Below are 17,309 nucleotides of genomic sequence, written 5' to 3' on the forward strand. Positions count from 1 at the left end.
AGGCGGAAAACACGGGCATCGATGATTCAGACGCAAAAAGGGAGTCAGAAAAACTGGGCTCGATGTAAAAGTTTTGAGAATTCCTTGGTCAGCCTGGCCAGGATGGTTCAGTGGTTGAGCATCGACCAATGAACTGGGAGGCCACGGTTCAATTCCCGGTCAGGACACATGCCCGGATTGTGGGGCTTCATCTCCAGTGTGGGGCGTGCGGGAGGCAGCCGATCAGTGATTCTCTCTCATCAGCTGTTAAAGTGTGTATACATTTTGGGGGGACACCCTGTATATACTAGTGTATACACATATGTATCTTAATAAAAGCCAGATAGGTCTGTGATCAGTACCTAGGACACAGCTCTGAGAAATTAAGGTCCTGTTTACTGCTCCACCTTTATAAAGGAAAATCATTTGTTTTCTTATTTTTATAAGAACGCCTATTGTACAGCAAGAGAGCCTAAGGTGTAGCAATATATACATGAGCTGAAATTCAAACACTGCTTTTTTGTGTGAGAGAAGCAATGACTGAATGAAGTTTTAATTCACAGTTCACAACAGAAACGTAAACCGTGCCTGTACCATAAATTCATTAAGAGCTATTTCCTATCTAGAGTAGCCATATACTCAGCAGCACTGAAGAAAGGCTGTTACGTGCTCTAGTATTCCCCGGTTTTTATATTTTATTTTCTAAAATATATTTTTATTGATTTCAGAGAGGAAGGGAGAGGGAGAGAGAGGTCGAAACATCAATGATGAGAGAGAATCATTGGTCGGCTGCCTCCTGCACACCCCCTGCTGGGGATGGAGCCCATAACCCGGGCATGTGCCCTGACTGGGAATTGAACCATGATCTCCTGGATCATAGGTCAATGCTCAACCATTGAGCCACACTGGCCGGGCATATTCCCTAGTTTTAACTTTGGTTGAGTTGACAAGATTGAGGATGAGCTGCGGCAAATAGCAGATTTGCAAGTGTACAGTCGAACACTCTTCTGCTCCTCGCTCTCTTCCTACCTCATCTGCATTCTATCCTTCACGATGAATGAAACCCAAAGATCATGCAAAAAAGCTCCAGGGGAAAACTCATCTGCAGATGCAGGTACCCAGAGTGAGCCAACGGGAATCCATTTTCAGCAACGTGTCAGATAACAGAGTTTCCACAGTGGGAACCAATTTCATGTTCTTAAACAGGAAAAGTAATAACGCACTTCTGATCCATGTGGATTGGATCTGTCAATCCACTAAAGTAAGTGTTTTCTACTTTTCCAAAGATATTATCAGAGTGAAGCTTTTTAGGCCCAGCCGTATCTCATCATTTTTCTTTATTTTCCCATGTATAGAAAAATAGTACGCATGGTGATAAGTGCCTACCAATATAAATATAATATTAATAATGTATAATAGAATATGTAGGGAAGATGACAAGCAAAATGCCCAGCATGTCTAAACAGCACCAAGATGAGCTGTGAGGCCAGGGCGGTGTGGCTCAGTGGTTGAGCATTGACCTATGGACCAGGAGGTCACGGTTCAATTCCTGATCAGGGCACATGCCTGGGTTGGGGGCTCGATCCCCAGTGTGGGGCGTGCAGGAGGCAGCTAATCAATGATTCTCTCTCATCATTAATGTTTCTGTCTCTCTCTCCCTTTCCCGTTCTCTCTGAAATCAATAAAAATATATTTTAAAAAAGATTCATTATAAAAATAAAAATGAAACTGTGAATCAGGCCCTAGCCGGTTCCTCAATGGTTAGAGTGCCGGCCCACAGACGGAAGGGTTGTGGGTTCGATTCTGGTCAAGGGCACGTACCTGGGTTGCAGGCTCCATCCCCTGCCCTGTGGTCAGGGTGCATATGAGAGGCAACCAATCCATGTGTCTCTCTCACATCAATGTTTCTCTCACTCTCTGTCTCTCTCCCCGTCCCTTCCACTTTCTAAAAATCAATGGGAAAAAAATCGAGTACGGATTAACAACAATAAAAAGTTGTGAATCAGGAAGTTTTCCAGATTCAAACCTCTGATTACACCCTTTTAAATTCTGAGAAGCAGGAGGACAACTGTCATTTGTGGAGCAAGAGAGGAACAGAATTCCAGTGTCTGTTCTGATCAGAGTGGCTCTTTTTTCTAATCACATCATGGAAGTGATCAGAGAGGGAACGACTCTTCTTTCTAGTTAATTATCACTAAATAGCCACTAGATTACTTTGCATAAACTAATATGCAACAACACTCTTAAAAGTCCCAGCAGTACTGAGTAATTAGTTCTTTCATCTAGAGGCTGTACTCAGACCATTTTTCAAAGGAGAAATAAGAAGTCCACTGCGTGAAATGCATTAATTATAAAGAAATTACATATTAAGTGAGACTAAAGGTATCGTAACAGAACACCCGTTGGTAGAGTAGCGTATCAACCTTGGCCTTACCCTTTAATTTCAAGGCTTCTAATACCTTTGAATCAGCCGTCACATCGCTGACTAGCTTGATTTCGATATTTTGCGAAGTCAGCTGGAGCAACTTTTCGAAAAGACGTTGACCCTGGGAAAAAATAATCAGAGACAAAGTCAGGAAACCAAATGGATGCTACTTTAATGAGGCATAAATAACGTATTCAAAAAATTAAAACGATTCATTCAAATTTTGAAAGAAAAGCACTTCAGCAGTTGGTATTCTTGAAAATTCTATCAGAGGAGAACTAGTATATGTAGAGCAGTAACAGGAACACAGATTACAGTCTTTTTTTTTATTTTTTGAGTACTGTATTGTGCAATCCAACAATTACCGCAATAAATAATTTCAGTGCTACAATGCAAATTTACCTGTTTTACCTTTTTTTAAAAAAAATATTCATCCGAGGATATTTTTCCATTGATTTTTAGAGAGAATGGAAGAGAGAGGGAAAGAGAGAGAGAAACATCGATGGGAGAGGAACACATCGACTGGTTGCCTCCTGCACGAGCCTGCAACCAAGGCATGTGCCCTTGACTGGAATTGAACCTGGGACCCTTCAGTCTGCAGGCTGATGCTCTATCCACTGAGCCAAACGGGCTAGGGCTGCCCTTGTTTTACTTTTGATGAGCTCTGACGTTATCTACACATGAACAGGCAGCAGAGACTATTAAACCGTTGTGTTTGGGTCCACAGAGACCTGGATTCCAGCTGGTTTTCCAATTTACACACTGTCTTTGTAATCTCACTGAGCTCCATTTCTTCCCTCACAAAATGCGGATATTTGTATTTACTCTAAAAGGCTCTGGTGAGAATTAAAGGAGTCAGTGGTAGGTAAGCACCTTTACGTGTTAACTCCAATGGGGGGGAATCAGACAGGGCTGCTCCGCAGGGATCTGCCTGAATTCCCCATCTTGTTTAAGGTGTGTTTTATTGACTTCAATCGATGCTCTGTCTCACAATCTGTAATTATTGACACAGCCTAAGAATAATGGAAATCAAAACAAAGTAAAACCAGATTTTTAAAGGACAGTTTCACAAGCATGAACATTGGATAGTAGGTTTTCGTCTCAGGAAGAATCTGGGCCCATTGTCCGTACCTGATCTCAGGTGAGGGGGCTACAACATCATCCTGCTTATTGTCCCTTGTGTGGTTTTAGGGATTCCCTCTCCTGATCATAAAAGGGAACTGGCTTTCTTTGATTGATTTTTTTTCACTATTTTTGTTATTCGGCCACAAACTGAAATGCCTTCAGGGGCCAGGCAGGCAAGACGGCTTTGGTCTTACTGGCCCCCAAGTGGCAACGTCGTGTCTTACTTCAATAAGAATGGACTTTTGATGGTGATTCTACAGAAAGGACTTGGAGACTGAGAAGCGGGAATGGAGGTCTGTGGAGGAAGAGAGGTGATTTCTGCAATCGATCTTAGAAAAGAGAGAAGGCCAGGATGGAACCCCTAACGCTTTGGAGCGCGCAGGAAAACATAAGGGGGAGAGGGGTTTAGGGTGATGGGTAAATCGCAGAGATAGGACAGGTGACTGACAGGTGCACTGGAAGAGAAAAAGAGGCAAAAAGAATAAGTTTGCCAATAACAGAAGAAGAATGGTTCAACTTGAGGAAAGACCTCCATGCTGAAAAAATAGTCAAAGACGGAGGCTCACGGGATGTGGAAAGACACACATAAGCCTATTCTCTAAAACGACTCCACAGCAACGAGAAAAAGGAATTCTGACAAACCTCTGGCCGAAAACAAAACACTGACCTACCACGGAAACGGATCGGAGTGGCACGGAGCCAACCGGCTGTGACACTAAGTTAACTCAGATTGTGGGAGAAGAAGGCTGAAGCCAAGGCAAGGATTTCGCTTACGAGGGTGAACGGAAGAAATATGTGCAGTTATTTATAGACTTAGAGACTATTTACCCACATAACCCCTATGGGGAATACATCCAAGGATGGACTCTAATCAAACGCTAAGTAACACCAATCACCATCAAGGAGGATGAAGGGGAGAAGATACAGTGACGGAGCAATATGGTCTGGAGTTGTGTTTGATGCACCTGCTAAATAAAGATTCTGGAAACAGAAGAGACACATCACAAGGGGGAGTTCTACTGCATAAAATGTCAAACTATGAAAACATTTTTTGTTGATGGTCAGACGGATAATTTTGTTTCTCTTCCATTTCTCTGTAGTTTCCAAACTTTCTGTAGTAAGAAGCTAATACTGGGATAATGAGAGAAAAAAATCCAACCTATTCTTTTTGTTTGTTAATCCTCATCCAAGAATAGTTTTCCAATGATTTTTAGAGAGAGTGGAAGGAAGGGGGAGAGATAGAGAGAAACATCGCTGTGAGAGAGACACGTGGATTGGCTGCCTCCAGGGCCAGGGAGTGAGCCTGCAACTTAGGTACATGCCCTTGACCGGAATCGAACCCGGGCCCCTTCAGTCCACAGGCGGACGCTCTATATCCACTGAGCCAAACCGGCTAGGGCTCAACCTATTCTTTTTTAAAAAGAGAAGTTTCAAAATCCTAAGTAGACCTTAGGGAAACGGAAAACGCCGAGATGAAGATCCAGAGGGAAACCAATCAAGCAGATAGTAAACAACTTCAAACAAAACTCATTACTTAATCCAAATAACTGGGAAGACGGTCTGGCTTCATGATTTATTCATGTCCATGTGATTGGATTTTAAAAAAAAATTTAAGGAGGTTAAACTCCTGCTAATCATAGTGCTTATGCGTTTAGAGCAGAATGTTGATTTCCCTTGGAAATATACCGGGAAGCCAGCGAGAGCATAATTAGGACGGCTCAACAGATGGGGAGATGGAAGCCTGGAGCCGCAGCAGCAACGGAGCCAGAAAGAACAGCACCGCAGGAGGACAGGAGTTCACAGGAGCGGACAGCTCAGTGGAGAGGCCAAGCCAGAGGCCCCGCCCCCAGCCCGCAGGCCCCGCCCCCCGCGGTGTTCCCACCAATCGCTTTCTGTGCTTTCCCCACTACACTGCGCAGAAAGGGGCGGGGACCATGCTTCCTGGGTGTTGTATCCCCAGCAATAGCTCAGTCCCTTCATAAATATTTGTTCAATAAAGGCACATTCAAAAGGATGTCCCAGCCAGGTTTCAAACAGGAGAATGCTAATTGATACGCACTTGCTGAGTGTTGAATTTGGGGAGAGATGCTATTTTGTAACTTATTTTTTAAAATTTATTTTTATTGATTTCAGAGAGGAAGGGAGAGGGAGAGAGAGAGAGAAATATCAATGATGAGAGAGAATCATTGATCGGCTGCCTCCTGCACGCCCCCTACTGGGGATCGAGCCCACCACCTGGGCATGTGCCCTTGACTGGAATTGGGACCCTTCATTACGCAGGCCAATGCTCTATCCACTGAGCCAAACCAGCTGGGGTTAAATATGCTATTTTGAAAGAAGGGGACACTCTTTCCATTAGGTTATGCAATTTTCACACTGACACTGCATCAGTTTGCCTGAAATAGTATTTAGCCTGGAGATGAGAAGGCTGAAGAAGGGAAATCTGTTTCAAATCCGCAAGCAAGCCCTTCTCTTTCTGGCCATGTGCCAGGATAAAGTTGTAAGAATTAATAGGATGCCGGCCCTAGCATCCAGGCATATGTGTAATATTCAAAGTCAAGTCGCCAGCCTTTCACATCATCACCCAGAGGACAGGAGGAAAAAATGGGATTAAGTTGAAACAGGCAAAATCAGGTTGACAAACTGGATCGGGGAGGGGGCCAACCTGGCCCTCGTCTTGAAATCTATAAAAAGCAAACGATGTTTGTTAGACTGGAGTGGTTTAAGGCAGTGACTCCCAATCCTGCCTGCCCAATGGATCCCCCAAATCCTCTTTTAAAAAGTAGCAACGCCCGAGTCCTCCTAATTAGGTAAAATTTAAATCAAATAGGCTTTCAGCCAGTACCTTCTTCTTTATTTCTTTATTTATAAAAATATTTTTTTATTGAGTTCAGAGAGGAAGGGAGAGGGAGAGATAGAGACATCAATGATGAGACAGACTCATTGATGGGCCGCCTCTTGCACGCCCCCTACTGGGGATCAAGCCCGCAAGCTGGGCATGTGCCCTTGACAGGAATCCAGCCTGGGACCCTTAAGTCCGCAGGCCGATGCTCTATCCACTGAGCCAAACCAGCGAGGGCAGTACCTTCTTTTTTTAGAAATGGTAAACTTGGTGGCCTGAAGAGAACTATTTAAAAAAGTTGGCCCTGGGTCCTGGGGACAAATGATGACACCAATTAACCAACCAAATGCCCCGGCAAGCGGTTACAGAATTAGAACCGCAAACACGCATGTTGTGCCAAGATGAATTCTGGGGCGTGCCACCCACAGGCACCATGATGCCGATGGTACCCCTGAAGTTGCCCAATACAGCAACTCCGTATAGAGAGCCTCTGGTATGCAAACACGAAACTTGATTTTGCCCTTGAAAGCCAGGCGTTCTAGCAGGAGCTGAGCAACATGTGATGAGCAACAGCACACACACACAAATGCAGTGATGTCCATGGGCGACGGAGGACAGTAGACTATAAACATGAGCTTGCACTTGAGAAGCGGAGGCCGGAGTACCAAGGCGAGTCGAGTGCACCTCAGTAAAACCATCGCCCACGCCCTGCGGATGCGCTTACCTGACACGCCGATGGGTGACTGTGGTTGAGATCCCAGTGGGAAGACACGATGTCCACCGACTTTTGGGCCATGGTGAGTAAGTTCATCCAGCCTTGGTAGAGTGACAGGTGAAAGGGTGCGTTTTCCGAATAGTTAAGGCCTTCAGGGATGTTTTCCACCAGGGCGATTCTTAGGAAAGATTTTGAAAAACAAACAAACAAGACCTAGTCAAATTGGAAGCCACAGATCTTTATACACACATGCGGAGACATCTCTTTCCTCTTCCTGGATGTACACGTTTCTCATAATTTACAGTTTCCACCCAAGACGTCTTGGCATTTCCCCTCTGTTAATCTACTGTGTTCCAAGAGTTAAGGCTCTGTTTTTTCTGTTAGTGATCGTGTTTCATAAAATCATGGTATATGTCCCTCATGTCCAGTTTCAAACTAGCCTTGAAAAAAAAAAAATTCAGAGCTTCCTGTTCCAGCATCTTCCCCTGATAACATAGTTCTTTTTAAAAATATGTTTGTAGCCCCAGCCGGTTTGGCTCAGTTACTAAGAGTGTCATCCTGCGGGCCAAAGGGTCCTGGGTTCGATTCCAGTCATCAGATTTTGTTATTTCATGAGTTATTGATGAACTAGAGGCCCGGTGCATGAAATTCATGCATGGGGTGGGGTCCTTCAGCCCGGCGTGCACTCTCTTGCAATCCGGGACCCCTTGGGGGACGTCTGACTGCTAGTTTAGGCTGATCCCGTAGGAATCCCTGCGGGATCGGGCCTAAATCGGCAGTCGGACATCCCTCTCGCAATCCGGGACCGCTGGCTCCTAACCACTCGCCTGCCTGCCTGATTGCCCCTAACCGCTCACCTGCCTGCCTGATTGCCCCTAACCACTCGCCTGCCTGCCTGATTGCCCCTAACCGCTCACCTGCCTGCCTGATTGCCCCTAACCACTCGCCTGCCTGCCTGATTGCCCCTAACCGCTCACCTGCCTGCCTGATTGCCCCTAACTGCCTCTGCCTCACCCCTCCGCTACGGCTTCATCTGGAAGGATGTCCGGAATGACGTCTGGAAGGTCATTCAGCTGTCTGGTCTAATTAGCATATTAAGCTTTTCTTATTACAGATATGCCACAATTCTGTTTCTTTGAGATATTTTATAACTTTATTTCTACATGGTTGGTTTCCTTTGCAATTCTATGTATTTTAACTAAAAGACCATTCTCCAAGGAAGGGGCCACGGGGTTCCTCAGACTGACAAAGGGGTCTCCGGCACAGAAAGGGTTACGTGCTCATCCGACGGATAAAGCATCATCTGTTCCTTTTTCTTTCTGTTTCACACACATTCTTATAACAAATTTCCCCCTTTTGAAGACTTAGAAGTGGATAAGATCCGCAAGAGAGATTTCTCAAGAGAAGAGAATCGGGTCAAAGCCAGGCTCGGGAAGCATCTAATCCCTTCTGGTTGGTAGAGAAAGTGGGGCAGGCGAAGGAGACAGAAGAAGTACTGGGAAGGCCAGCAGAGGAGGGAGAAGCAATTCCTGGGAGCCAACGAAGACCACACTTATTATTATTATTTGATTTTTACTAAGTAACCGCGTCAACGATGAATTTGTACTAAAAGTAAAAACAGAGGAGCTGCTCTGGGGGGCACGCTCAGGTTTGGGTAATGAATGTCCAGAACAAAGGCCCTGCCCGCCTCCTCCCAAATGACCAGGAAAGCTGGTCCGTCCCTGCAGCGACTCGGCGCCTGCTTCCTACGTCCCCGTAGAAAAAGCTTCTAGAAATCAACGTAGAAATATCTGGGCTTGTTTCTGTGACCTATCATTTCATTTTCTCTAACAACCAACAGCCCGCTTCTCTCCAGGGGCAGATGTAATGAGCATCCAGGCAGGACTCATTTCCACGGGACAGCAGCCCTCGCTCCGTGCTTGCTTCTCAGGCAACGAGAGGAGTGAACAGACCTCATTAACATCCACCTTTGGCCAAGTCCCAGGGATGCCAGCAGGCCGGCTCTGAGAGAACTGTGCCCAAAGGCTGTGGCACTATTTCTGATGTCTCATAACAAGGGGAAAAGGCTGAATATACAGACACAAGACAGCAAAAATCGTTTCATGGCCCTGGCTGGTTTGGCTCAGTGGATAGAGCGTTGGCCTGCAGACTGAGGGGTCCCGAGTTTGATTCTGGTCAAGGGCACATGCCAGGGGTTGCGGGCTCGATCCCTAGTAGGGGGCGTGCAGGAGGCAGCTGATCGATGAGTTTCTTTCATCATTGATGTTTCTGTCTCTCTGTCCCTCTCCCTTCCTCTCTGAAATCAATATATATATATTGATATATATATATATCAATATATTTTTATATATATATATATTGATATATATATATATATATATCAATATATATATATTATATATATATATATAATCTTTTCATGCTTCTTTTCATGGTACTCTGAGATAAATGACAAATGGTTTGAATGGTGAGTCCCAGGACCTGAGGTGGAATAAATATAAAAAAAGTGTTTGACATTGTTAGATTTTAAAATAGAATTCTGGCTGTTTTCATTAACTATGTATTTATTTGTCAAAATTAATGGGATCATCAAATTTTCTCTTTCAATTCAGGAACAAATTTCACCTTTTATTTTATTTTATTTTTTAAAATATATTTTATTGATTTTTTTTTTACAGAGAGGAAGGGAGAGAGATAGAGAGCTAGAAACATCGATGAGAGAGAGAAACATCAATCAGCTGCCCCCTGCACATCTCCCACTGGGGATGTGCCCACAACCCAGGCACATGCCCCTGACCGGAACCAAACCCGGGACCCCTCAATCCGCAAGCCGACGCTCCATCCACTGAGCCAAACCGGCCTCGGCATATTTTTTTAAAGTATATTTTTATTGATTTCAGAGAGGAAGGGAAAGGGAGAGAGAGCTAGAAACATCAACAATGAGAGAGAATCATTGATCGGCTGCCTCCTGCACATCCCACCCTGGGAAATCAAACCCACAACCCGGGCATGTGCCCTCACCAGGAATTGAACCATGATCTCCTGGTTCATAGGTTGATGCTCAACCACTGAGCAATACTTCACCTTTTAAAAGAAATACCTGTAGTTCCCCTCGAATAAGTTACTAAGAAGTGCAATGCCAACATTTGCTAGCTTTAAAACGTACGTGTGTGTGTTTGTGTGTGTGTGTGTGTGTGTGTTAAACACAAAGAATCTCTATCAAGTATTATACTTCCACACTTGACTTGTTAAAGAGCAGAGGATTTGCAATAAGGCAGACGAAACCCAGTTCTGCCAGTTATTAGCTGTGCAACCTTGGACATAGGTTTAACTTATTAAAATCTGTTTCCACTTCTGAGAGAGAAACAGTTATTACAAAGATTAGAGGAAATAATCTATGTGAAGTTCTTTGCTCCGTGCCTGCTTCCTAGTAAGCGCTAAAGACAATTTTAAGCAGTAACTTACAGCCTAAAAGCTTACAATTAAAATGCCTGCAAGTTCTCAAACTGATATAGCGCGGTCACTACAAAGGATCTACATACTTTCTCTCATCGCTGTGCAAGGGGTTGGTTATTGGACCTGCTGACCCACACAGGCTGCTTGGCGGTCAATTCATTGACTTTCATTCCTGAGGTCTTGGCTGACGGCATTAATCAATGAGCAGGGGGCCTTAGTTCATCAATACAATTAGACTTGCATTCAGAGCAAAGGGATGCACCTCGGTGGGTCAGCTGGCTGTGATCACACCCCAGGATTGACAAGGAAGCAGGCTGACCTTCCCCAAGATCACATGAGGTCACATGAGGAATCAGAGGGCCTGGGGGACCTGAGAGCCGAAACCCTCTGGTCCCCCAAAGCCGAGCCCGAAGCTGAGACAAGGATGTAAGACATTCATTCGGGAGGGTTCCCAGGAAGCAGGAACGAGGGAGCAGGGTCAGTGAAAGGGGAAGGCCCATAAGAACCCCCGGATGAGCAGGTCACAGCCACGGGCAGCTGAGCGCAGTGTCACGGGGCCCTCGGAGGGAATGTGTGGAACCCTCCTGGGAACTCTCATCCCACTGGAGTTGAGAGCTGCCCCGGGGGTGACTGATGCCCCGGACTGATGGGCTGGCCAGTGAAGGCCAAGCCAGCTCCCAGGCACCAGACAAAGCTCTTATGGTGGGGTTGTGGGTTCAATCCCCAGTGGGGGGCATGCAGGTGGGAGCCTATCAAGGATTTTCCTTCATCATTGATGTTTCTATCTCTCTCTCCTTCTCCCTTCCTCTCTGAAATCAATCTATCTATCTATCTATCTATCTATCTATCTATCTATCTATCGATCTATCTATGAATGACTAGGGCCTACATGAAGATGATGGTGGCTTCAACTTGGGGGTGAGCCCTGGAGATGGAGAAGAGTGGAGAGACACAGACAGTGACCCTCCCTCACGGAACTCACATGTTAGTGGGAAAGGCAGGCAATAAACACTAGACATTTGATGGTAAAGCAGATAGGAATATGGGTACTAAGGAGTAAATTCTTCTGCCCCATTCTTTATTTTTTAAAATGTATTTTTAGTGATTTCAGAGGGGATGGGAGGGGGAGAGAGAGAGAGAAACATCAATGATGAGAGGGAATCACTGATCGGCTGCCTCCTGCACACCCCACACTGGGGATCGAGCCCACAACTTGGGCATGTGCCCTTGACTGGAATTGAATCCAGGACCCTTCAGTCCCCAGGCTGATGCTCTATCTACTGAGCCAAACCGGCCAGGGCTTCTGCCCCATTCTTGACGTCACTTCCAGGTTCAAGGGTGCTCTGTGGTGTGACACAACTTTGCCTTTCTCTAGACTAGACCTTTCCTCGCCCTGCTTCAGAGGGGGAGTGAATGACCGGATTGGGAGATCAAGATACATATTCAGCTTCTTCCTCATGTCTTCCTCGTAGGAAAGCCACCCCACCCCAGCCCCCACAAGCTGTGCCTGGACAAGCACCTTCATGGCCAAGCTGACCCTCGTCCAAGGCTGACTGCGGCTCGGTGCTAAGCCCGGCTGAGCCTCCACCTGCTGCTCCTGGTCAGAACTGTCAACTTGCTCAGGCAGAAGGATGCTCGTTACTGAGCCCCCTCCGGGACCCTAACATGGACATGAGCTGGAATTCTAATGCTGTGGGGAGGCACGGGACTTGGTTGCAAAGTCTGTAAGGAGGATTCTCCGACAGGTTGGGGGCCTCTTGGGGGAGCCTGCTGAAGGCGGCAGCCCCTGCCTTGACTTTTCCAATCAAGTCTGAGCTCCCGGGGGTGTTTTACTGGAATCTCTATGTTTAGTCTTCAAACCCGACCTTGTAGAAGCATGTGCTTTCTCAAGGATGCTTACCCTGCTGATTGTATCTAGAGGTTAATTTTGGTTCAAACTACCCTATATAATAAAAGGCCAGGGACCATACGTAAGTGTAACGACCAGAACGACCGCTCAACCAGCCACCATGAGGTGCACTGACCACCTCATGGTCCCTCCCCACCAGGTCCGTGATTGGCAGCTTGCAGCAGCGGGAGGAGAGGCTCACAGCGGGGGGCAGGGCGACGAGCGGTGGCAAGCGGCAGCGAGCTACACACGGATGATTTCGTGCGCTGGGCCTCTAGTTGTTACACTAAAAGCCTGAGGAGGCAGGCAATCAGGCTGTTTGCTCCTATAACAAGCAGCCCCTTAGCTTCTCTTTCACAGAAACGTGTGTCAAGAGTCATCATTCACCCATTGCTCAGGGTCTGCTGGTCAGTCCCAGCATAACGTAGTAAATTCTCTTGGACATTGTGATGGAATGAGGAACCACAGGTCAGAATCTAGAATGAACAACTGCAATGGACAGAAGAGGTTGCGGAAATGATCATGAGGAAGACACTGTTGCTAGTCAATGCTTAAAAATTCCAATCCTGTTCTTGACTGGATAGAAAAATTACCGCTAGTATGACAAATATGTGTGTCCCCCACACTCTCATGCCCAACACAGGCCTGATAATCAATGGTGACATTCTTTCCTGAGGTTGGCCTGTGCTTTAAAACCCATCTCAGGCTAGTTCTCCAGGCAGCTAACAGCCAGGGTTGCAGACAGGATGTAACTGAAGTTACAATTTTGAGACAAATCAGAAAATGAAACTAATTATAATTTTCTGGTTAGCCCAACCTTGCCTAGAAAATCATTTTTATTTCGAACTTTGTTGAAAATATTTCTAAAAGAGACAAATAGTCTCTTCTAAAATTGAAACAAACTGAGTGAATTTATTTTTATTCATTTCAAATTTTGCCTTAACACCTCCAAATACTACTTGCAGAAGACACAGGAAGTTGGCCCAACTCAGTAGAGTTCAGGATTTATCGCTGAATCTGTTGTAAAATAAGTTCTTGACGCAAACACTGTTTGGATTCAAGTTGTCTCTTTCACTGAAAGCATAGTAGAGTTTTTAGCAATTGAACACTCACCATCAATTATTTCTAGTACTTGTTGCCAAAGTACTAGACACAGATAGGAGAGCCACTCAAGACCTTAATACGACATCTTACCTAGTAACTACACAGCAGCTAAGCTTTGCTCATCATTGCTCTGGGCTAGGGTTAAATCTTGTTCCATGAAACAGAAACCACATGCATTTCCCCCTTTCCTTCTTCCTCTATCTTGAATCTCAGCAATTCTCAGACTCTGGGGCCACATTCACTAATCTCATTATTTGACGAATTCTTTTTTTGCTCACCATGAGCTATGTCACATTGACGTGTACCTCACGGATACCAGCTACATGACAAGCTGCCTGCTGGCCATGGAAGAGCCCAACAGCTTGTTTGGGGTCAATTCTCTATGCCTCAATGAGACCCCTCCAAACCTTGAAAGACAGCGCACAGGGGGAAGGACTCCTCGGAGAACACAGGAGCTGCTTCTTCTCTTTTTAAAATATATTTTTCTTGATTTCAGAGCAGAAGGGAAAGGGAGAGAGAGATAGAAACATCAATGATGAGAATCACTGACTGGCTTCCACCTGCAGGCCCCACACTGGGGACTGAGCTGTGACCTCCTGGTTCAAGGGTTGACGCTCAACCACTGAGCCACGCCGGCCGGGCTGTGCATCACAGTCTTAAAGCAAGGTCTCTACAGGGGGCCAGTTGGCTGCAGAGTGTAGCCGCTCAGCCCGGGGGGACAATTTTGGCTGCGATATTTCAAGTCCACCAAGGGCAGTTGGCGTCATCTGGTAGAACATGCGCCATTCCCAGAGATTTAAAATAGTTTTCTAAATGTGTCTTTTCACAGTCTGAATATGCTTTCAGCTTCTTCTGAGTTGAGATGCTAAAAGGATGGGACAATTTTTAATCACTTTTGTGGGGAGAGGGTTGCAAAGGGGGACAAGAGTCACAGCAGGAGACTGATTAGAAGACCACAGCAATAATCTAGGGCCCGGCGGAAAGATGGTGGTGACTTAAATGTATTCTTCTATTTTTTTTAAAAAAAGATATATATTTTTATTGATTTCAGAGAGGAAGGGAGAGGGATAGAGAGAGACAGAAACATCAACGATGAGAGAGAGAATCATTGATCGGCTGCCTCCTGCATGCCCCACATTGGGGATGGAGCCCACAACTTGGGCATGTGCCCTGACTGGAATCGAACCCTGACCTCCTGGTTCATAGGTCGATGCCCAACCACTGAGCCATGCTGGCTGGGTCACTCATCTATTTAAAAAATATATATATCTTATTGATTTTAGAGAGGAAGGAAGAGGAAGAGAGATAGAAACATCAATGATGAGAGAATCATCGATCAGCTGCCTCCTGCACGCCCCCTACTGGGGATCAAGCCACAACCCAGGCATGTACCCTTGGCCAGAATCGAACCTGGGACCCTCCAGTCTGCAGGCTGACACTATCTATCCATTGAGCCAAACCAGTTAGGGCTATTCATCTATTTTTTAAGACTCAAGAAAACTTCTTCATATTTTTGAAAAGTATTACATGTATAATACCAGCCAAACAATATGATGATCCCCAGTGTAAAAGTAATAAGACTCTGTCCCCACTCCTGGTCACTCTGTCTTCCAATGTCTGGCCCCAGAGGCAGCTACTGTCATCAGCTGCATCACAACTAAGACATTTCCTGCACACACGTTCACTAACTTACTACTAGGAGATCATGGTTTGATTCCTGCTCAGGGCACATGCCTGGTTTGCGGGCTCGATCCCCAGTGTGGGGCCTGCAGGAGGCAGCCGATCAATGATTCTCTCTCATTACTGATGTTTCTCTCTCTCCCTCCCCTTCCTCTCTGAAATCAATCAATATATATATATATATATATATATATATATATATATATATTAAAAAAATTTTCTAAAACTTTCCAAAAACCAATAAACTCACCCACCATGCAACAAGCAGAAAAGCCCATCGTACACCTGGGGAAATATAAGTTTGTTAAAACACACACCTATTTATGCATACAAATTTTTTTTCAAAGATACAAACTAAAAACAGGAAGTTCATGGAAAGCTGAACCCATCCCATAAAACCCTTTACACGGCACCCACACACCCACTCCCCGGTCAGGAAATGCGTTTCCCATTAACTTTTCACAGAGAAATCACATTAAGCTTCTCAGAGCAGGAATCGAGGGGCTGAGATGTGCTTCTGGGCTAAGCTGCCATTTGCTCTTTTCTCGTTATCCGTTTGGAGGGCGAAGTTTCGGTCAATGGCTAATTCATTCCTGGCGAGGGATTTAAAATGTCACTGAAAGGGAAACTGCAGGGCTAACGGTGCATGTGGGCTGAGCACAGAATATTAAGCCAGGTCCTCCCATGCTTTAACTGCTTAGCATCTGCAGCTCAATCAACTTCTGGCGTGTCTAACTCAGCGGTTCTCAACCTGTGGGTCGCGAGACCTTTGGGGGATCGAATGATCCTTTCACAGGGGTCGCCTAAGACCACAGGAAACCACATATATAATTACATACTGTTTTTGTGATTAGTCACTATGCTTTAATTATGTTCAATTTGTAACAATGACATTGGGGGTCACCACAACATGAGGAACTGTATTAAAGGGTCGCGGCATTAGGAAGGTTGAGAACCACTGGTCTAACTGATCACTGTCAAATGAACACTACTGCTCAATTTAGAAAAATGCATGTTAATACCTACGTATCCATTGTGAAATAATAGGACAATACAGCATGGCTCAGTGGTTGAGCAGTGACCTATGAACCAGGAGGTCGCAGTTCTATTCCCAGTCAGGGCACATGCCTGGGTTGCAGGCTGGATCCCCAGTGTGGGATATGCAGGAGGCAACTGGTCCATGATTCTCTCTCATCATTGATGTTTCTCTATCTCTCTCCCTCTCTGAAGTCAATAAAAATATATTGGGGAAATAAATAGGACACTACATATTGCGTTCCCTCCCTATTCCTGACACAGGGCTCTGAAACCCTTGTAATCTCCTGGGTGATAGGAGTGTTTTGTTCTAATGAGGTGGCTGAGTGGGCTCCCGGATGGCTCCCTGCGTGGGGCTGGTCATGGGAAAGCCCAAGTCATGGGTACACGCTTGGGATGTTCAGCCCTGACCCCCAAATGTCTTGAGAGGGAAGAAGGGCCAGCAATGGAGTTAATGGTCAATCGTGCCTATGTGAGGAAAGGTGCATAAAAATCCCAACAGTACGGGCTTCAGAGAGCTTCCAGGTGTGTAAACGCAGCCATACACCCGGAGTGTGACCCGCCCCGACTCCACAGGGACTCACGGCCTTCAGGACCCTCTCCGGCCCTATGGATCTTCTCATCTGGCTGCTCATGTATCCTTTCCACGTCCTTGATAAACTGGCAAACATCCGTGTTACCTGCATTCTGTGAGCTGCTCCACCGAGTAAATGAATCTAAGAGGGAGGAGGTCATGGGAACGTCCAATTTGTAGTCAAACAGGACAGAAGTTGTGGGTAACTGGGGGACCTCTTACTTGGGGTTGGCTCTGGAGTGGGGGCAGTGTCATGGGACTGAGGTTCAGGAACCTGTGGGGTCTGAAGTTATCTTATATAGACAATATCAAATTGAGCTAAATGACAGACCAAGCAACCTGTTAGTGGTGCACAGAATTGCTTGCTGTGGGGAAAACCTCACACATTTGGTGACCGAAAGACTTTTCTTCTTCTTCTTTTTCTGATGATGGTGATGATGATAGCTGCCACTTACTACGTGTGCCCATGTGCCAAGTACTCTGCAG

General features: G+C 45.7%; 1 protein-coding gene across 1 annotated transcript in view; it reads right to left on the reverse strand.

The window, feature by feature from the left end:
* The window catches only part of PLD5 (phospholipase D family member 5), a 166,505-nt gene that overhangs the window by 55,521 nt on the left and 93,675 nt on the right, over positions 1–17,309 (reverse strand). Inside the window, exons 3-4 of the mRNA XM_036354498.1 lie at positions 7,096–7,264; positions 2,414–2,525 (exon numbers count right to left, since the gene is read on the reverse strand). Coding sequence (XP_036210391.1) covers positions 2,414–2,525; positions 7,096–7,264 — 281 coding nt within the window. The remainder of the gene's footprint in view (positions 1–2,413; positions 2,526–7,095; positions 7,265–17,309) is intronic.

This window comes from Myotis myotis, unplaced genomic scaffold, assembly GCF_014108235.1.
Source record: "Myotis myotis isolate mMyoMyo1 unplaced genomic scaffold, mMyoMyo1.p scaffold_m19_p_21, whole genome shotgun sequence".
In the NCBI taxonomy this organism is placed as follows: domain Eukaryota; kingdom Metazoa; phylum Chordata; class Mammalia; order Chiroptera; family Vespertilionidae; genus Myotis; species Myotis myotis.